The 22,608-nt window shown below is 43.5% G+C and overlaps 1 protein-coding gene across 1 annotated transcript in view; it reads left to right on the forward strand.

Annotated features, from left to right (window-relative positions):
• The first annotated feature begins 1,342 nt into the window (after positions 1-1,342).
• TM9SF2 (transmembrane 9 superfamily member 2) overlaps positions 1,343-22,608 on the forward strand; it is a 59,282-nt gene continuing 38,016 nt past the window's right edge. Inside the window, exons 1-5 of the mRNA XM_038405640.2 lie at positions 1,343-1,907; positions 9,380-9,447; positions 10,444-10,537; positions 11,841-11,968; positions 21,834-21,963. Of these exons, the coding sequence (XP_038261568.1) occupies positions 1,686-1,907; positions 9,380-9,447; positions 10,444-10,537; positions 11,841-11,968; positions 21,834-21,963 (642 nt within the window). The 5' untranslated portion in view covers positions 1,343-1,685. The remainder of the gene's footprint in view (positions 1,908-9,379; positions 9,448-10,443; positions 10,538-11,840; positions 11,969-21,833; positions 21,964-22,608) is intronic.

Here is a 22,608-nt window from a genome sequence, read left to right on the forward strand (position 1 = left end):
TGTGACATGCAAGCTGCGTAGGTCCTTTAGGGCTAGCATAGGTTACACAGCTGGGGATCCTTTGCTTATGCTTAGAACTCTTTACCATTCAGACTCCAGGCAATATAAAGAGATACGGTTCCTTCTCGTCAAGGATTTTTATTCCCTTTCCTCAGAGTTCAAGCTGATGGCATCAACCTGTACATCTCCCCTTCATAGGCATAGGGGAAGCAATCAATCTTTTGTCCAGTCTAATGTGCTACAGCGTCTTGTCTGGTGTCTATGGGCCCCCTTTTGTTGGGCAGATGACACCTTTATGGAAAATCATATTTCACTCTTGATAATGTTTCTCTCCTGGCTGTAGAGCTTTACAGTTTCAGAGAAAACGCTTATCTATATTCCCAGGGTAAGTAGTATTTAAGTGAGATTAATGTATGCAGCAATTTACAAACATTTCATAACGTCTAAACACATTTTTTTAATAAATCCAGTACCATTTTAACAATACTAACATAAAGGTGAACCAGATCGGTTTCCAGCTATCCATTTGTCAGTATTCAGTGAACTGGCCTGAGCTGGTACCTAATCTGCGAGTGTCACAATTCTCTCCTAGCTCCTGGGCTTCTTCTAATATTGGACATCATCAATTCCTAGCTCCCCTCCAGGTGCAGCATATAAGGCTAGTTGACCCTTTTGCACCCTGTAACACTATGGCACTATGTTAGGTAGTTTCCTGCAAAATCTTTGGAAGATCTGATTTATGTTTATGTATGAATGTAGGCCAGGGATTGTGTGTAATTCCCACAGGGAGAATGACCACAGCTCCTCCAGGAACTAAGAAGTGGGGAGTGATCAGGCAAATTCTTTCAGGCTCTAACACCTTCCGAGGGGTACCACTACTTGTGGAAACTCTGCTTCAAACTAGATTCCCCAGAGACCAACAAAGAAAGGACTTTTACATTTAAAAAAAAAAAAAAAAAAAAAACCTTCCCTTTAAACTGACTCAGCGTCTTCTTTCTAATCCAGCAACTGCCCAGGGCCTTCGGTCCAAGGGGGCAATCCTTAGGGAAGGCTTAGAAGGACTGACCCCTGGCAGCCCTCAAGGTTGGAGTTGGGGGTGATCTCAGCCCCAATTACGCTTCAGCAGGCGACAGGTTTTGTGATTTAAAATCTCAAAGGGGCCGGGGCCCACTAAAATTAAAAGGGGCTGCGTGGAAGTGGCCCCCTTTATTTGGGTTAAGCTGTCTTTAGGGATCGGCTGCCCCAGGACATCCCAGTCGCCGGGGCTTTCTTATATATGCCGCTGAGCCCCTGTCCTGTCCGCTCAGTCACACTGGCCGTCTGGTCACCCCACGTTGTTCCTGGGCATGACGCAGAGCCGGGGAACTACGAACAATTCATTTCCCTCCCCCCCGGGAGACACCCACCCTGCACGCCCAGGCAGCCGGTCCGCTCCCGCGCGTCATAACGAACAAGCCGGGCAGGGGGACAAGCGAGCGCGAGTTAACCTCAGGGGGTGAGCGGCGGGCGGGCGCAGCCGGTTCCTATAGTAACTGGCCGAGGACGGGGTGTGACCCGGAAGTAGTCTCTCCGTCCCGTTCCCTTCCCCCCCCCCCCCGCTGAGGGCGGTGCCGGGAGGTCAGGGCAGGGTGACGTGTCTGAGGTGGAACACCGGAAGTGGCGGCTGCTGAGGGAGGGGAGACGCGATGCCGCTGAGAGGCCCGCTACAGGCTGCCCGGCGCCCCCGCCTCGCCCGGCCGCTGCTGCGTGTCCCCGGGGCCATGGGTCTCCCGCGGCGGCGGCGGCAGCTGCTGCTGCTGCCTTTGGCGCTGCTGGCGGCCTGCGCGCCCCGGGGCGGAGCCTTCTACCTGCCGGGCCTGGCGCCCGTCAACTTCTGTGAGGAGGGCAAGGCGACGGAGGAGTGCAAGGTGAGCGGCGGGGCCGGTGGGAAGCCCGGGCCTGCGTCGCGCCTCCGCCTGAGGGTGGGTCCGGCCTCGTCTGCGCCCCGCGGTAGGGCTGAACGTGGTTCGCCGGCTGTGGGGCTGGGGCCATCGCTGAGCAGCGGGGGGGGGGGGTCGCTCCCCTGGCCTTGCCCCCTGCTAAGCGGGGCGAGGGTCCCGCAGGAAACCTGTCTGGCCCCCGCCAGTGTTTGGGGTGGGGCTAGGGTTGCCAACCCTCCAGGATTGTCCAGGAGTCTCCAGGATTCAAGATTAATCTGTAATTAAGGACTGTCATGTGATGAAATCTCCAGGAATATGGCCAGCCAAAATTGGTAACCCTAGGTCTGGCTGTGGTGGCCCCTTGCCAGGTACTTCCTCTCCTTAAGGAAGGCCGTAATGAAGTGTCAGGCTGGTGACCGGCTATGTGCTGGGAGGGGGGGCTCCTGCCAGGGCCCTTGGGTGCTTCTGTGTCGGCCCCATATGGGGCATTTAATTTAGAGGTAGACTCCTTGGTAATTGCCCCTTCTTGGTAAGGTTTAATTATTACTTGCAGTTAAACTAAACAGTGCAGCTTTTGAGATCTCCCCTCATTTCACTGCAGTGCCAGTGGAACTGGCGGTGCACTGTGAGCTCTCTGGGAGATTGATCCTGGCTACCTAATACTTTCCGCTGTCAAAGCTCTGCTGGGGTGTGAGATTTTTCCCCCCCAAAAGTTCCTGTGATCCATGTCTTCTGTAGATTTTTTTTTTTCTCCCCTTAACATGCTGTTTCCACTTCACTAGTATTTCTTCAACACTAATGTTGTGCTTGGTGCTCTGCAAGACTGCCTTTAGGATTGCCAATCCTCCAGGATTGTCCTGGAGGTTGCAGGACTAAATCCAACCAAAGCAGGCAACCCTACTACCTAAGAAGCTTACAATCAGGTGCAATGGGAGACAGCATTTTTACTAGCATAGATTAGTGTTTGGGATTTGCAATATTTGTGAAATAATTAGCAGACATACAATGCAGAAGATGTGGCTGTCACCACCTTGATCAATTTGATTGCATGCAATGAACTGCAGAATGAATTTATTTATTTTTTTTAATGAAACCATTTTGTAGCTGCTAGGAGTTCAAGGAAGGATGATTATGATGGGGGAATATGTGAACAGCTTATCTTTCCTGTTTAGCTGTATAAATGTCAGTGTTGTATTTCACATATATATAAAATGTGTGTGTATACGTAGTAAAGATTTTTAGCTGTCAAATATTAACACCACAGTGGGGCTGTGATGGAAATGGTGGTACCATGATAAGAGTGAACAGATGGACTACTACTTTAGTGTATTATTCAGGAACATATTTTCAGTTCTGCCTGGTAGTTACTAATTTATAAGGGAATTTTTCTTTTTTTTTTAACCATTTTGTTTTTCTTGATTTGTTTTCTCCAGCTATCCTACAGACTTGCAACAAAAAAACATGCTGTATTATTATCCACTGAATTCTTTTATGCATTCCCTTCTAAACTAAATCTTAACAGAAGTTAATAAGTTAGTGACTTTTTTAAACTGAAACTTTCTAAAATACATATACCTGCTTTGTCTCTTCAGCTCTAACTTCACACTAACATCTATTATCAGTGATCCTCTTTTTTTGTAAAAATTTAACCTGTGTCCAATTGTAGGGGAGAGATTTATCTTTATTACAAGTTTATGGTGATATCATGAGTTGAAATTACACTGGTCCGTGTTTTGAGAGTAGAATAAGCAGACCGAGGAACCAATATAGGCCTAACATAGTTTTAAGGTCCTGTATCTTACAAAGTCTCAGGGTTGGAAACTACTGTTTCTTACTTGCTGGGGTCTCAGCTTTCTTATAATATAAAGCACTAGACCATGGCCCTGTAAGGAAGTAGGGCTGTTATTTACAACTGCAACATCTGATTAGCATCTTTTACATCAAAAAAACGTACATTTATTTGATCCAGTAGCTGCTGAGTCAGTGGGTCAGGGAACAAATGCATCCTAGCTGAAGTAACTTTGACGTACCAAAATAGAATATAAAATTAAATTCATATGGACTGAGTAATTATCACAGGGTGTAGTAATTTTGTATTGTTGATATGCTGTAAAATACAAGCCATTAATAACCAGTTCATAAGGTCTAACAGGTACTTCAGTCTTTATCTTTTGCAGCATATCTGTAGTTGTCAAAATATGGTAGGTCCTCTAAATATGTTGCAAAGCAGGACTGTGCCTTGATGAGTTCACCATCTAAGACCCCAAGCTTCTAAATAACTCTCTAGGCAGACCCCTTTATCATAATGTGGACATACCCAGACACCCCTGCCGAGCCTCACCGAGTACATCCCGAACCCCCTTAGCCCTCCTTACCTGAACCCCACACCACTGAACTTCAGCCCTGCCTCTAGACCCACCCTGCACCCAGGCACCCTGCCTCCAGACCCCCATCCCTGCACCCAGACCACCTCCCGCTGAGCTCCCTGCACTCAAACCACCACCCCTTGCCCCATCCTGAGCCTGTACACCCAGACCCACACCACTGCTTCCCAACTAGCTGCATCCAGACCTCCACCCCACCAAGCCCCACACCCAGACCCTTCTGCCGAGCCCCAGCTATCTTCACCTGGAAGCCCCTGCTGATCCCAGTGCCCCTGCACCTGGAGCCCCACAACGAGCCTCTGTGCATCCAGATCCCTCCACACCAAGACCCCCAACTGAGCTGCCTGCACCTGGATTGTCCCACACAGAAACTTCTCACCCCACATCTGGATCCCCCTACACTTGGATCCTGCCTGCCCCACACCTGGTGTGTCTGGCGCAGAAGGGCAGGGCCCCAGGGTGTTTCTGGGGCAGGCCCAGGCCTTGTACTGTGTCAAAGTCAGGTGCAGCCTCACAGCTGAGTCCGTGTCTGGGGGGTGGAGGGGCTTCAGGGTGGTCTCCCACCTTCGTGCAGCCAGTGGCCTGTGCTCACCACTGCCATGCTGGAACCTCTGCATTTATGTATTGACAAATAAAACTTGCAGAATTTTTAATTTTTTGGCGCAGAATGCCCTCAAAATAATTCTCCGGATGTGGTGCATTTGCAACACTATACTTGAAATTGCTAATAATTTGACCCTACAATAAAATAACATTCTTTCATTTAGTTTTATATCTGTTTACCACACATTGACCATTTGTTTATTCCTTTCATTCCATATTACATAAAAAAACCTACACTGAAAGCATGTTAAGGTTTCAAAGTCAGGTACTCAGTGACTAGCAAGTGCCAGAATTAAGGCTGTCTCCAACTTCAATTCTGCTCCCTCTGTGTTTGCTTTCTGATGCAGTCTATAGTTACAGAATTGTTACTATTTGTTCCCCCATAGGACTCCTGCTTCATTTAGTGAATGGGTAGCTATTCACTATTTCTTTAGTCTCCTCATTCAATGAATGGTTCTAAGCCTAGTTTAATACAAACCCTGTACTGAATACAAAATTATGAATTTCCTCTAGGATGTTTCTCAGGTGCTGTCACTACACTGTGCTTCACAAACATTAGTACATTTATCTTCCCTGTGAGATTCAATTGGCGTATTCCCATTTTACAGGTGGGAACTGAGGCTCAGCAAAATTAAGGTCAACATTGTCAAAAGTGTCTACTAATTTTGGGTGCCCAAGGTGAGACATCTTAGGGCATGGTTTTTCAGAGTACTTAACGTTTTTATAGCACTGCATGTGTTCAAGGCATAGCTACGATTGACTTCAGTTGCAGTTATGCGCGCTCAGCACTGGTGCATATCTAATGCTTGGTATCTCAAGGTGGAATGCATCCAATGAAGTGAGCTGTAGCTCACGAAAGCTTATGCTCAAATAAATTTGTTAGTCTCTAAGGTGCCACAAGTACTCCTTTTCTTTATCTCAAGGTGGGTATGCAGAAAATGAAGACCATGGAATTAGTGGCCAGCTGTGAACATTTTGGTTTGTGAGTGGCCGAACATCACGTAGGAACTCTGCTTGTTGCAGGAATAGAATCCAGTTCCCCAAAGTGACATTCAGCTTCCTTAACCAGGAGACTGTATTCCCCTGTCTCATTCACTACACATCTTCCAACTTCTGCAACAAATGAGGCTGATGTCCTACAAACAGCCTAATTCACTATCCAACTATTCATTCCCAGAGTGTCATCTAATCTGTACGCTGAATGAGGCAGGGATACAGGCTAGACGGATATGTGGTTATGTAATAACTGTATCATTTATACAAGGGAGTGGAATTAAGGGTGCACAGGCAACCTTAATTTTGGCACTTCCTACCTTTTTTGAGTTCTTGACTTTGCAACCTCAATGTTCTTTTAACATAGTCTGTCTACATTGCCCCTCAGTTCAGACTACAGGGTATGAATAGCAGTGTGCACCTAAGTGCTGCGCTGTAACTCTCCCATGCAGAAGCTGCGAGTGCAAACATAAAGGTCCCTTGTTCACACTAATATAGTTGTGTATGAAGAGGCAAAGTTCACATGAGAGATTTACATCTCAGCAGTTCTGTAATCTGAACTGCAGAACAGTGTAGACGTATCCATAGTTTCTTGTTTATGTGAATTTCCGAATTCAAAACAAAACTGAAAAAAAGAAATTGTCTTGTGAATACCCAGCTTGGGTCATCAGCAGGTTTCAGGTGTTCAGATTCACAGCATAGATCCCTAACTGGTACCATTAGTAGGCTATCATCTATGTGAATGAGCACTAGAGAGGAGATGTGACACACTTTGCCTGTGAACGTCACAGCTATTTGCTGACAGCAAAGAAATATTGAGACTCTCTCCTGGTTCAATTCCAGATTCTGTATGGGGGAGTGTGCTCGAGTAGCCACCCACCTTTCTGCTTCTACTCCTGTCTCCCCTCTTAACTATTTACCTCTCCAGCTTCTGCCCATGCTCTCCCTCTATCTTGCTTCCCAGGCTTAAATTCTTGCCCCTTTGCATTCCAGTGTGGTTGCTTTAGCCTCATCTTCAATGCCTGGGTGCCATCTGGGAGAGCATTCAGAGCATAGGGTAGAGCAGGGGTCGGCAAATTATGGCCCGTGGGCCGGATCCGGCCCTCTAGTGCCTGCTGGGGAGTGGGGTCTGGGGCTTGCCTCGCTCCGATTCTTGGGTTGGGGGCTGCTCAGCATGTGGCATGTCCCCCCTCCGGCTCCTACATGTAGGGGCAGCCAGGGGGCTCTGTTCTGCATGCTGCCGTGCCCCAAGTGCTGCCCCTGCATCTCCCATTGGCTGGGAACCACAGCCAATCGGAGTTGCAGGGACAATGCCTGTGGATGGGGCGGCTTGCAGACAGCTGCCTGGCTGCGCCTCCACGTAGGACCCGAAGGGGGGACATGCCGCTGTTTCCGGGAGCCAGTTGAGGTAAGCGCTGCCCAGAGCCTGCAGCCCTGCCCCACCTCCACCCCCTGCCCCAGCCTGATTCCCCTCATTCACCCTGGAGCCCTCATGTGCTCTCTCCCCCCTGCCCCCGCTGCAGCCTGGAGCCCCCTCCCACACCCTGATCTCCTCATTTCTGGACCCACCTCAGAGCCCATATCCCCAACCAGAGCCCTTGCCCCCTCCCGCATCCCAACTCCAATTTTGTGAGCATTTATGGCCCACCATGTAATTTCTATACCCAGATGTGGCCCTTAGGCCAAAAAGTTTGCCTACCCGTCGGGTATAGTCTCTTTGGCAAATGTGAAGTCTGCTTAGTGCGTAGGAGCTGTGAGGGGATGGAGCATGGTCAGTACAGATGGAATCTTCAGAGAATTTAGCTGCCACATTCTAACAAACCTTTATTGTGTGTGAGATCTGTGATTCTCACCTCCCATCCTCCAGGGGCTTCTAGCTTGGCCAAACTTGGGGGAGTTTTCATGGGAATGGCAAAAAGTGCAACCCTCCTAACAAATTTGACATTCCTGCTGCAAAGCAGCTTTTCAGTGAAACTTTTGTAAGAATATCTTTAACATGGGCAAAACAATGTACTTTTTCTGTGCCATATTCTTTGAAATGTCTGGTGCTAAGTTGAAACTTTAAACAAACAGGAAAAACAAAGCCCCAATCTCTGCCTCTTGCAGACACCTGGAATGGAAAATTTTAGCTCAAATGGTTAGTTTGGCAAAGTTTTATACAGTAACTCCTCACTTAAAGTAGTTATGTTCCTGAAAAATGCAACTTTAAGCGAATCCAATTTCCCCATAGGAATGAATGTAAATGGGGCGGGTTAGGTTCCAGGGAAACTTTTTTTTGCCATACAGTACTATAGTTGTGCCTTTACCCCACACAGGCACAGCCCACTGGCACTGGAGGACAATGAGGCAGGCAGGGAGGCTGAAGGTGGTGTAAGCTAGGAGAACCATGTTGCGCAGCAGCAGCTTCCCCTACTCTGCAAGCACCAGGGGTGGGGGCCTTGGCCCACCACTCCACCCGTTCCCCCAAGCCCCCACTCTTAACCTGCCTCCTCTTCTCCTCCCCCCCTTTTACTTTGCATGCTGCATCCTCGCTCCTGCCCCCTCCTTCCTCTTGCCAGTGCCAGTCAGCTGGCTTGTTGCATTCAGGGGGCAGGAGGAAGGTGGGGAGAAGTAAGAACTCGGTGCGCAGCCTCCCCCTTCCTTCCCCTGCCTCCTGCCTGCAGCAATCAGCTGGTTTGCTACATTCAAGAGGGAGGGGGAGCCTGTATGCCAAGTCCTCGCACCTCCCCCTCCCTCCTGAACGCCGCAAGCCAGCTGATTGCTGCACGAGGAGGGGGAAGGTGCTGATCTGTGGAGTCTGTCAGCGGGTGGGAGGTGCTGTGGGTGGGGGCTTAGGGGAGCTGATGTGGGGGCTGCCAGCTGTGGACAAAGCAGGCAGCCAGATGACGTTATAGCAAAACGTTGCACAACTTGAAATGGAGCATGTTCTGTAATTGAGCAGGGACGTAAGATCGAAACAACGTTAAGCGAGAGGACATTAAGTGGGGAGTTACTGTAAGTACCTGAAAACAGGGTCTTGTAATGGAAAGTATTGGGCAGCCTTAGCTATGGGCAGTGCTTCCAGGTCAGTCTGTGATCCTGCATGTTCTTTTCAGGCTTTATTCAGCAAAAGTTGTCTTTATGTTTGCAAATTTTGCTTCTTCCTAATTTTGAATGTAATTTGTTAGTGAGATAGTAATAGTTTAACCAAGCAGTTAAATCAACACGTATTTGTCATTCTAATTCAGAGGTACCATTCTTGAGCATGATTTTCTGCTTCCTTGAACTTTGGGTAGTCACAGCTATGCAGAGTGGATATGAAATGCTATCGTTCTGTGATATTGGAGAGTTTTACATCCACTTTGGGCAGGTGTAATTAAATACAAAGTGCAAGGCAACTTTTTTTTGTAACTTTGATAGTGGTCATTAAACTCAACCCCAAGTTATACCTAGTGATATAATTTTAGTGTAATTTTGCTAATTGTGTCTTAACTTTTTCAGTCTGTGATAGAGCTGTTTGTGAACAGACTTGACTCAGTGGAATCTGTTCTTCCCTATGAATATACTGCGTAAGTGTACTCAACTTTGTTTTATGTGTAACTTCATTTGCCAGCTCTTGCAAAAGGCAGTCTCTGAATGGTTTTCTTAAAATATTGTGAATAGAGATCCAATTTCTATCATTTCTCCAGTGCATAGAAACCATTTATTCTGTTGAACAGGTTCCATTTGTGACTCTTTTGTAACCTAAACTATATTTGTGAATACCGTTAGTTAGAAAAGAATATTTTACTTTCTAGTGCTAGTAGTAGTCATTCTGTAGGTCAAAGCGCTGCTGTCTTGATAGATTAAAATTGTAGTAACAAATGATATGGGATGGGGATAGCAACAATTACTTTAACGAAGTATTAACTTTAAACACTTCCCTGCTATGTATCTTACTACTACAGGGTGGAAAATGTGTGCAAACTGTGTTAATGCCATCACTTCAAAGAATGCTGCAGTAATTATTATCGAAGGGGGTTAAGTGTTAGTTAGTTTTGCATTTTAATGGGTGCAAGTATGGTGTATTGTGATTCAGCCATGGCAATTCTGGGAATTTCCCAGTTAAATCCAGGGGTCAATAAAAGCATAATAACCTTGATTTTAATTGGTTCCCATGTGCCAAAGGGGTCCTCCATATATATTTTCAAGTAGCAGTCCAGTGTTGTCCTTTTCTTAAAGCAGTTATAGATTTCTCAATGTGTAAATTTAATAAATTCCTGGCTAAAATCCTAATGCATACACTGACCTTCCAATGCACTTAAGTAAATATATTATTAAAGTATCTGTGTTTAATTTAAATTGAATTCTGAAATATTTGAAAGAGGCATTTTTAAAATAGCAGGTGTTGATTTTACATCTAGACTCTCAGATTTTGGTAAGAAATCACTGAACTCTGACCCCCCCCCCCCCAAAAAAAAAAGCTGCAGGTGTTTCTTAGATTTGGCTGGATGGGAAGATTAGGCTTTGTTTGTTCTAGGTTTACATTTCAAACCTTGATAAAACTTGCATATTCTCTAATTTAGGTTCGATTTTTGCCAAGCAGCAGATGAGAAACGTCCATCTGAAAATCTTGGTCAAGTATTGTTTGGAGAGAGAATAGAGCCATCACCATATAAGGTTTGTGCTCGGCTAAAGGGTTTTCTGCAGTATAAAACAGAAAATTTGAAAGTCACTAAATTAAACAATTGTTCCTGATTTAAAGATACGTAATAGAAATTTGTAAACATAACATAGAATTAAAATACATGCTTATCAGTCAGATTTTTGGATGGTTCTCTTTCTGAATTTTTTTTTTTAAATAGCATCATGTGACAGAAGGTATAATGTGTCTAAGGGTGTAGATAAAATTGTATATGCGTGGATCTCTGTGTTACACAATTCTGTAGTGCATCCGATGAAGTGAGCTGTAGCTCACGAAAGCTTATGCTCTAATAAATTTGTTAGTCTCTAAGGTGCCACAAGTACTCCTTTTCTTTTTGCGAATACAGACTAACACGGCTGCTACTCTGAAACCAACAATTCTGTAGCTGTGGTATTCATTCCTTGTGCTCCTGAATCTATATAATTAAATTTTTCTAGCCCTTATGGTTGTAGAGAGAATCTTGAAAACTTGATTCAAGTGTAAACTGAAGCGATGTTGTCTTCCTGTATTTTCAGAGAGCCTGAAACAATAGCTTTGATGGACGTGAACAGTTCTGTTAATCTCTGGCAGAGTCTTGTGGATGCCACTTTTGTTGAGCTGCAGAATTTGGCAAATTCCTGAGATACCCCGAGTTCAGGCTTTTTTTTTTTTTTTAAGAATTTGTCATTTTGTTGAAAGGTCTCCTTTTCCTGCTGGGACCTGCCTGCAGCCGATTCTTGCTCTCCAGCTTTCCTCAAAGGAAGCATTATTTGAATTACAGTGAATGCTCTTACATTGTTTCATGGAGCTAGGCATTTGGGGTCGGAAGTCCAGAGCAGGAGTCCTGCTTGCAGCTGTAGAGTGGATAAACTATCAGTGTAGGTTCTGACCTACCTGCTCAACATTGCCACTGCTCAGATCCATGGAACATTTAAATAAAAAGTCTAAAATCATTGATGAAAACAGTCAATGAATCTTGCATCAATTTATATATTTCAGTATTGAGGGTGTGTGTCTATGAGGAAGGTAGAAATAAAATATATTATTGCAAGGAAGTCCAGGGATTCTTACTGTAGAGTACACAGAACCTGATTATATTATATTTTTAAAATAGTATGTGATAATAAACATAGACATACAAACTACCAGGGTGTTAGGGTTGTCTACTTGTGGGTTAACCACAAAATTATAATATGTTAAGTTTTTATGGGATATATTTTGTTTAGTTTAATTTTAGTATAGAACAATACAGATTCTGTTGAAAGACTATTCAACTCAAATCCTGTCTCATTTTCTTAGTTTACATTTAAGAAGGAAGAGAAATGTAAATCTGTTTGCACAAAAGTGTATGACGCAAAAAAATCAGAGGACAAGCAAAAATTGGACTTTCTGAAAAAAAGCATGTTATTGAACTATCAGCATCATTGGTAAGTTAACTTTTTTTAAGATTTAAGAGCAAATTGGTTAATTTAGTATATTTGTATTAATAACTATTGTAAAATGATGGTACAAATTCAGCACTTCATGTTAACTGATGGAAATGGGAATTCTTCTGGTCTGGTCTCGTGCGGGGTTGGGGTGAGAAATTAATGTCATGTTCCTTCTACATGCTACTTCCTCTGCTTTTATTGAAACATGCCACTCATAAATAGAATAGCTCAGCTGTAAAGCTTATGTACTTTCTATCTGAAGTCTTCATGCTAAAACCCGCATGATTGTTAGATATCATTGTTGGTTTAAACCTGCAGCACTGTATGCTACTCTATGTAGAGGTCATGTTTACTCTTTCTTGAGGGAAATCCTTGATTAAAGGGCCTCTATGCTCTTTCTATGGCTCCCCTTTTGTCCTGATTGGGAACACTTGAGCTGGAATCCATGTGTTCTGGAAGGAGAGGGTTCTGTTGAGGGGATGAACAGGCGGAAAATGTAATTTGTAAACTTTAATGTAGAGGTTCTCAAACCAGTGGTCCGTGAGCTCCATTTAGGTGGTCCGCGGATAGTTCCCTCTAAGGTGAGTGCATGGGTGGCTGCACACAAGACAATGAAGGGCCACCACCTAATTAGTGGAGGCGTGCACATGTAAAGTGAGGTGGTGGCCTCGGGGGGGGGGGGGAAGAGGGGGCAAGTGGGAGGGGATAGTAGGGTGAGAAGAGGGGGTGGGGGGAATTTGGGATACACAGGGCTGTGGTGGCCAGAGAAAGAGACTTGCCCCAGCTCCAGAGTTGCGGCTGCTGGGGAGAGACAGCCCTTCTTCCCAGCCTCAGCTTTGTGGCTGCTGTTGTGGGGGAGAGACCCTCCTCTTTCCCAGCTCGGGGGCTGCTGTGCTGGTGGAGAGAGGCCACAGCCATCACATTAGAAAGGTAAGACTACTGACATTAAAATGAGTTTTGTGCTTTTATTTGTAGAACAAAAAATGTTTATTAATAAGGGGTTTTTTATATAGCACTTTCATCCAAAGCGCTTTACAATAGTTAGCTAACTGTACAAACAACATTTGGAAAGATCATTAAGTGGTCTGCCAAGACCCTCAGCAATTTTCGAGTGGTCCATGGAAAAAAAGTTTGAGAACCACTGCTTTAATAACAGGAAACGTACAGCCAGTAAAAGTTAAGTGACAGATGGTCAATGAAAATTACAGATTTATCTTTATATTCTATAGTTTGGAGGAAGAAGGAGGATCTCTGACTTGGGACAATCACGTAGTCCATGTAGCCAATTGTTTCACTCTTCAATTCCCTCTGTTTATCTATTTTTCTCATTGTGTGTATTTCCACAGGATCTTAAATGATAGGACCATGACCCTAATGAAGGCCTCTTGGTGCAGCTGTAATAATAATAATAAAAAACCCCTATGCATTGCAGCTATCAAAACACTTAATTTTTATTTATTTATTTATTTTTTACAGTGAAATAGGAAAGATATACGCTATAAAAGTAGTGCATGAACCTAATAATTAAGGCTACGATTTAGTTACAGAGGTTGCGGAAGTCACAGAATCCATGACTTCCAGTGCCCTCTGTGACTTCAATGGTTGGGAGGTGCAGGGTCCCTTGCGGGGGCGGGAGCTGTGTCTGCTGCCATAGGTGGCAGGGGAACCCCCGAGCTGTGGGGGCTGCCAGAGGTGGCAGGGGAACCCCTGCACAGCTGCCCCGCTTCAAGTGGTGTGGGGATCTGCAGATCCCCATTTTGTCCCAAATATTTTTAGTAAAAATCACAGACAGGTCACAAGCAAAAAAGAAAAATTCACAAAAGCCATGACCTTTCTTTTTTTCCTGTGACCTATTTTACTAAAAATATCAGACACAAAATCTTAGCCTTGCTAATGATTACATATTGCTTACTTGGGTTCAACAGTGCCTCCCAGACTCAGAGGTCCTTGTCTTGAGGAACTTGCATGGACATATTAACAAAAGGGCAGATAGTGTTAAGAGTAAATGTTACAGCTGTGATAGTAAGCATGTTTCTTGTTCCTTTTTTATTTTATTTTTTATTTTATTTTTTAAAGGCTGAATCCAACTCTTAATGAAGTGAACAAGAGTTTTTCAGCTGTGTTCGTGGGAACTGGGTAGGCCCCTATAGGGGTGGAATAGGACTTACAGGAGTTAGCTTTTAGGCAATATTTGAAAAAAGGAATAGGTCAGAACATGGTGGACCAAGTCAAGGATGGGGTGCCACATGCTAGTGCAAATGAACTAGGAAGCATACATAAACTGTGAAAGACAAATTAATTTTATGAAGACTGAAGTTTTACATTTGTAAAGTAAGAGTACCAAGTAAAGTTTGAGAGGGGGTGTTTAATGTAACTTAGTCCTTCTAAATCCGAGTGTAAACTAAGTCCTTCTAAATCCGAGTGTAAACTAAGTCACTAATTTCGTGTATGTTTAATAATATTTGCAGTCTGGATCTTGCTTTCAAAACTTTGTAGGACGGAATTATATTGGTCTGGCACAATCAAAGATGCAGCCTGAAAAAGTGTGCGTCTTCTGTGTCTAAATGAAAGAGTTAATTTTCTATGGCTGTCGTTCTGGCACTTTCTAAAACATTAAATTCACTTGTTGCTAAAACATTTTCAAGTGTTGTCATTTGAGCCATAAGAATGAAGAGCTACTATGTGTAATTACAGACTTTCCTTTTTGCAACTTCAGAGTTAGTTAGCATAATAAACTACTCATTGTTCATGGAATCTGAAGTAGGATTGTTTAACAAACTATTTTTCAAATTTGAATGCAATGGAGTGCTTCCCCTCTCAGATTAAATATTTGAGTAAATTAACAGGTATTTTTCAACTGTAGTGCTGATATCACCAGTATGTTTGATGGTACAAATAACTGGATAGAATTTTTTTAGCCCAAACAAGATGCAGCTCCATGGTTCAGTAAAATTTTTCCTTTATAATATTTATGCTCGTGCTAGCGCGCGCACGCGCGCTCTCTCTCTCTCTCTCTCTCTCTCTCTCTCTCTCTCTCTTTTTTTGTCAGTTTAGACTATTTATTGCCTGTTAATTAATCTGCAGGCCTAGTTCAACCCTCTGTCACGGTCTTAGAATTGCAGGGAAATCCACCTGGATATCTCTCATGGTAGTGCAAGGTACCCACAACTACAACTCCACAGAAATGGCTAGTGCAGCTTCAAATGGCAGTGGCACCAGCAATGAACAAGGCATGACCAGGGCATATAACTGATGTGGAAGCTGTACAGGAAATAAACTGGATTAGCATTGGCACTGTTTACCTTTATCAAACAATCCTGTAATCTCATCAGAGAAAGACATTTAAGTTAGTTTGATTGGATCTATTTTCCAGGTTGATTTATATTAATATTAATAGAGTCCCATTTCAGCCAGGCCATTTTTTTTTTTTTTTTTTTTTTTTGCACAGGACTGATATCAGGCTGACAGGACTATAATTACCCAGGTCACTATGTTTACCTTTTAAAAATATTGGCACAACATTAGCCATCTTCTGGAACTTCTGTGTTCCAAGAGTTATTGACATGTTTCAGAGTAGCAGCCGTGTTAGTCTGTATTCGCAAAAAGAAAAGGAGTACCGGTGGCACCTTAGAGACTAACAAATTTATTAGAGCATAAGCTTTCGTGAGCTACAGCTCACTTCATCGGATGCATTTGGTGGAAAAAACAGAGGAGAGATTTATATACACACACACACAGAGAACATGAAACAATGGGTTTATCACACATTTTCGACGTCTCAGGCTCAAGGAATATTTCCAACACACCTCTGACCAACATATTAACCCACAGAGACCTTCCTGCCAACACTACAAAAAGAAGGATTCTGGGTGGACTCCTCCTGAAGGTCGAAACAGCAGCCTGGATTTCTACATAGACTGCTTCCGCTGATGTGCATGAGCTGAAATTGTGGAAAAGCAGCATCGCTTACCCCATAACCTCAGCCATGCAGAACACAGTGCCATCCACAGCCTCAGAAACAACTCTGACATCATAATCAAAAAGGCTGACAAAGGAGGTGCTTTCATCATCATGAATAGGTCGGAATATGAACAAGAGGCTACTAGGCAGCTCTCCAACACCACTTTCTACAAGCCATTACCCTCTGATCCCACTGAGAGTTACCAAAAGAAACTACAGCATTTGCTCAAGAAACTCCCTGAAAAAGCACAAGAACAAATCCGCACAGACACACCCCTGGAGCCCCGACCTGGGGTATTCTATCTGCTACCCAAGATCCATAACCTGGAAATCCTGGACCCCCCATCATCTCAGGCATTGGCACCCTGACAGCAGGATTGTCTGGCTATGTAGACTCCCTCCTCAGGCCCTTCGTTACCAGCACTCCCAGCAATCTTCAAGACACCACCGATTTCCTGAGGAAACTACAGTCCATTGGTGATCTTCCTAAAAACACCATCCTAGCCACTATGGATGTAGAAGCCCTCTACACCAACATTCCACACAAAGATGGACTACGAGCCGTCAGGAACAGTATCCCCTATACTGTCACGGCTAACCTGGTGGCAGAACTTTGTGACTTTGTCCTGACCCATAACTATTTCACATTTGGGGACAATGTATACCTTCAAATCAGCGGCACTGCGATGGGTACCCGCATGGCCCCACAGTATACCAACATTTTTATGGCTGACTTAGAACAACTCTCCTCAGCTCTCGTCCCCTAATGCCCCTACTCTACTTGCGCTACATTGATGACATCTTCATCATCTGGACCCATGGAAAAGAAGCTCTTGAGGAATTCCACCATGATTTCAACAATTTCCATCCCACCATCAACCTCAGCCTGGACCAGTCCACACAAGAGATCCACTTCCTGGACACTACGGTGCTAATAAGCGATGGTCACATAACCACCACCCTATATCGGAAACCTACTGACCGCTATTCCTACCTACATGCCTCTAGCTTTCATCCAGATCATACCACTCGATCCATTGTCTACAGCCAAGCGCTACGATATAACCGCATTTGCTCCAACCCCTCAGACAGAGACAAACACCTACAAGATCTCTATCATGCATTCCTACAACTACAATACCCACCTGCTGAAGTGAAGAAACAGATTGACAGAGCCAGAAGAGTACCCAGAAGTCACCTACTGCAGGACAGGCCCAACAAAGAAAACAACAGAACGCCACTAGCCATCACCTTCAGCCCCCAACTAAAACCCCTCCAACGCATCATCAAGGTTCTACAACCTATCCTGAAGGACGACCCATCACTCTCACAGATCTTGGGAGACAGACCAGTCCTTGCTTACAGACAGCCCCCCAATCTGAAGCAAATACTCACCAGCAACCACACACCACACAACAGAACCACTAACCCAGGAACCTATCCTTGCAACAAAGCCCGTTGCCAACTCTGTCCACATATCTATTCAGGGGATACCATCATAGGGCCTAATCACATCAGCCACACTATCAGAGGCTCGTTCACCTGCGCATCTACCAATGTGATATATGCCATCATGTGCCAGCAATGCCCCTCTGCCATGTACATTGGCCAAACTGGACAGTCTCTACGTAAAAGAATGAATGGACATAAATCAGACGTCAAGAATTATAACATTCAAAAACCAGTTGGAGAACACTTCAATCTCTCTGGTCACTCGATCACAGATCTTAGAGTGGCTATACTTCAACAAAAAAGCTTCAAAAACAGACTCCAAGGAGAGACTGCTGAATTGGAATTAATTTGCAAACTGGATACAATTAACTTAGGCTTGAATAGAGACTGGGAATGGATGAGTCATTACACAAAGTAAAACTATTTCCCCATGGTATTTCTCCCTCCCACCCCACCCCCCACTGTTCCTCTGATATTCTTGTTAACTGCTGGAATTAGCCTACCTTGCTTGTCACCATGAAAGGTTTTCCTCCTTTCCCCCCCTGCTGCTGGTGATGGCTTATCTTAAGTGATCACTCTCCTTACAGTGTGTATGATAAACCCATTGTTTCATGTTCTCTGTGTGTGTGTGTATATAAATCTTTCCTCTGTTTTTTCCACCAAATGCATCCGATGAAGTGAGCTGTAGCTCACGAAAGCTTATGCTCTAATAAATTTGTTAGTCTCTAAGGTGCCACCGGTACTCCTTTTCTTTTTAAGAGTTATTGAAAATCAGTGTTAACAGTCCAGCAAGCTCCTCAGCCAGCTCTTCTAAAAACTCTTAGATGCAAGTTATTTGGACCTTCTGATTTAAGTGTCTAACTTTAGTAACTGCTGTTTAACACTCTCCTGAGCTCCTGTTGGAATGAAAAAGGATATCATCATCATTATTATATGACTACATCATCTGTCTTTTCCAAATACAGAGCAGAAATATTTATTGAACCCTTTTGCCTTTCCTGCATTACCAACAATTTGGATATCAATTTAATAATGGACCAGTAGCACTGTTGAGTCGTCTTGTTTTTCATATACTTAAACAACCTCCTTATTGTCGTTACTTCTGCTGGTCATAGGTTTCTCCTTGTGTCCTGATGTTTCCCTTATCAATTCTCTACTTAAGCTCCTTCTGAACTCTTGGATGTATACCGTTTGGGCCTACTGGTGTAGTTTGTTTTTGTTTTTGTTTTTTTAAATCAGTTTGTTTCAGTATTGCTACTTCTGATGCATCAATCTTTGATGGTACTTCATCTTTATTACTAGAAGAAAGCTAGACTACATCATCTGCAGGAAAAGCTGTTGTTTCACTTATCCTAGCCCTGTCAAGTAAGGAGAAGAACAAACTAAAGCAAAATCTGATTTCTAGCATTGAGGGTTGTTAAGATAACCTAACCTGCCAAATGTGGACAAAGTGTAGGAAATGCAATGTTGTCTTCTGAGGTCTGTAAATGGATCGCTTTTAATCATCTGCCACTGATATCCGCCCAACAACAACATGGTGAAATGAATGGGACTCTGGTCAGTTTCACAGCTGCTCTTCAGAGCCCTGTGGGAATCTGTGGAAACTGTATACAGTCCTGCCAAGTACATGTTGTTGCTGTAGGCATTAAAAGTTTACTTGCAGGGAAATAGGACCACCCTAAAAGCACTCCACTCCTCTTCCCAGTATCGGGCAGAAGAAGGGAAAGCACCTTGTTGCTCCACAACGTTGGTGGGTATCCCACCCTTGTTCTATCAGTTTCTGGCCAGTAGGAGAGAAGGTTTTTTTGTTTTTTGTTTTTCCCCAGTCCTGGCTTCCTACCTACTTACTGTTGGAGGTTATTCTCCAAACTGCTAATGGTCTTGCAGGGGGTGGGGAGGGGGAGGATGCTGGCTAGTAAGAGTCCTTTTTTGCTTCTACTCTGTGTCAACATCAACATGGAGTTGTGGGCTAGAGACTTCCCTTTGTACTTGAGATCAGAGAGAGCAGGCTGGGAAGAAGAACCTGCTTGGTCTGCTCTTAGGAATGGAGGACTGTGTAGCAGTGAAGAGGAACCTGCTACGTGATATAGGGAGGGAATTAAATTGATTTATTGAGGTGTGGTTTTGGGGAGGGCATGGTGATGCAGGAAATTTTCTCTAGGACTTTTAGATTTAGTCCTTGGGTGAGTAGGTGTTGGTGACCCTTCCTTTTTTTCCCCCTCATACCCTGATTACCTGCCTTCTCAGGTTGGAGCAGCTAGTTTCTGGTGCCTTGGGAGCAGCAAATTGAATCTCCCGATATGTCCATGGGTGAATTAAATCTTTAGTACTTTTTTCTTCCCAAAACAGTTTAATATCACTAATACTACTACACCTTAATGTCAGTGTAATGCAAAGAAAATATATGGAAGATACTAAAGCAAATACCTATCCTATGGGCTTTACCAGGGCTTCCTGGAGAGTTGGTCCATGAAATCTCTTTTCCATAACTTTTGTTTTACTGGGTATCTTGGGACACTGTGTTTGTTAGCATTTCTGGCCCACTAACAATAAGACACTTAATGGTAAAGGTGATTCAATAACTCGGTGCATTTGTACCAATATGTAGCATTAAGACACAACAGGAAGTTTTATTTGTCCAATGATGCAAATAAAGTGACTGCAGACTTGTCTTCAGCCACTTAAGACATATTAATGGACCGGTAAAACATACCCTGTAGTGTTTTAATGGTGTTCTAATTACAGCTATTGAATTTTTTAAAATTCTTTTAAATGATTTATTTTTGGACTTCCACTATGGAAAAAAACTTTATAGTGGAAAGAGGGGTGGTGGTAGACAACTTTTTTTTAAATGTATATTTTTGTTGTTGACATTTTTCGTTTCCATTTATGTTAGCACTCTTGCCATATCCTGCTGTCTTGTCTTCTCCTCCTGCAGCTCCTCACAGGGGGCTGGGCTGCTTTCAAGATTTATCTATTAAGCCTAAATTGGAAACTTACTGTGCTCTTGATTTTTAGCCTTTTTAACAATAAAACAATCTTGTGAAGAGCTTCTGGAGGGAGGTGTGAAAGCAGCTGCTTTTCACCTAACTATAGTAGCTCTCAACTTTTTACCCCATGTAAACTCACTAGTTAAAATAGTTCATACCATCAGGGAAGCACAGTTGAGCATGGTGGTCAGGAATGCACTTCAGTAAGGAAAAACACTGCCTACTCTGAGGTGCCATACTTTTTTCCATTTAACTTTAATAGGACTTCCTCATTTGTGGCAGTTTTTTTTTGTTTTTGTTTTTTGTTTTTTACTAGAAAAGCTGATGCTGAAGTGCGAATTCATCTGAAACACTCAATTCAGCTTTCTTTAGAAAGTAAAAGTTGAAATGTGCCAAGGAAGCTCTATTGTAGACAGTGAGGAGGGGGAAAAGATCCATGGGGAACAGAGTGAGGGTTGTGCATCGTGTACTGTGGTAGTGATAATGACAAGGTTTGTGTCTGAGTGGAGAAGGTATGTAGTGTAAGGTGACTTAATTTTTTATTCTTCTTGTGTGGGGGGGGGTCATCAGGTGTGTAACTGCTTCACTGCAAAGTTCTTTCGTGTACTACCTTCCTAGTGTGTGTTTAATGAGTAAGCACAATTGAGGAGGTCCGGCAAGGTAGAAGTGAAGCTGCTACTACTTTTGCCCTTAGAAGCCTTTTTTGTAAGATGAAATCTGACCGAAAAATACAGACTTCATTGGAGGAGGTTTTTATCAGATGAAGATGACTTATGGAGGAGGCTTCAAGCTTAACTGGTGATTTATACACAAACTGTTATGATGAATACTAGCTAAAACCAACACAATTATTTTTCCCGGAAATTTGCATATTGCACCTGGTTTACTCAGGATACACCTGTCTACCACATTTTGTGAAGAAAGGCAATTAATGTCCTTGGCAATACAGCCTAATTTCATAAAAGTCCAATTTCAAGTGACACATTAAATTCTATGAAGAGACATAAACTAAATTACACAGAAAATTCAAAGGACATAAAACTAATGCTGTGTGAAATTTCACAGAAGTAGGCTTTCAACTTCTAGAGAAACTGAAAGTTCCCTCTTTTTAGGATCTGCTTTAGCTGTACGGCTGTCACCAGGCACCTCCATTATCTGGAAGTTGAGTTAACTGTCCTTGGTGCAATCCCAGCAGTTAAAGTCTTAAAGGAATGTTATTGCTACTTTCACACTTGTATATTTGCCAGGAGGAACACACAATAATCATGTTCTTTTTTGCAAAGAATACAAATCCTTCAGAATTCTAGTGGAGCATTAAAGTAGCATTGAAGATGCAATCTGTGTTCAGTGACCCCTCCCCCCCCATGCAAAGAATTACTGCGGGTTAAATAGATCTAGGACTTTTTTTTTATATATTACTATGTGCTCTGTCTCTAATTCTATTAGTGTTTTGTTTATAGGATTGTGGACAACATGCCTGTAACTTGGTGCTATGATGTTGACAACAACCAGAAGTTTTGCAATCCTGGATTTCCTATTGGCTGTTTTACTACAGAAAAAGGTCATCCAAAGGATGCCTGTGTCATTAATGTAAGTTTAAAGTATTTTTTACTAATGTGTCAATTTCTGTATTGAGTGATTATCCATATGCACATTCCATTAATGGTGAATGTGCATCCCGCATGCTCGTTTTCTGAATCTTTTGGTCAACAGGGTCCATATGGTATGTATGCACCCTCAGAGTCCTTGTGCTCTGTACAGAGGACATAAAAGGACAGAGCAGCTCAACTGCTGCTCAGTTTTTCTCTTTTCTCAGTTGCCACTTGAGAGAGAGAGAGAGAGAGAGAGAGAGTGGCTTGCTGTCTGTACTTTCACTGCTAGCAATCTCTTGTTCTTACCACTTTTAACTAGTTGACATTTCCTTTAAATTTTCAAACTGTTCTGATATGCCCAAATTAGATTTCAGGCTCCAGGGTGGCCTCTACTTTTGTCCTCTAGATTTAATTATTGACCCTTGTGTGAGGAAGCAGTGCCTGTGAATGGTCACTTCAAATGACAAGACTGCCTGGGGGAGTCTCACATTTTGGAAAAATGTGACCTCTGCAAGTCTCACTTCCAGAACCCAAAAAGACAGTGACTGCAGAAATCAGCATCTGACCCAGCTTCTCTGTGTCCCCCTGAACATGGCCCCAAAAGGTGCAAGCACTGGTTCATTGACTCATAGAGCCTCCTCTT

This window comes from Dermochelys coriacea, chromosome 1 (assembly GCF_009764565.3).
Source record: "Dermochelys coriacea isolate rDerCor1 chromosome 1, rDerCor1.pri.v4, whole genome shotgun sequence".
Classification (NCBI taxonomy): Eukaryota; Metazoa; Chordata; order Testudines; family Dermochelyidae; genus Dermochelys; species Dermochelys coriacea.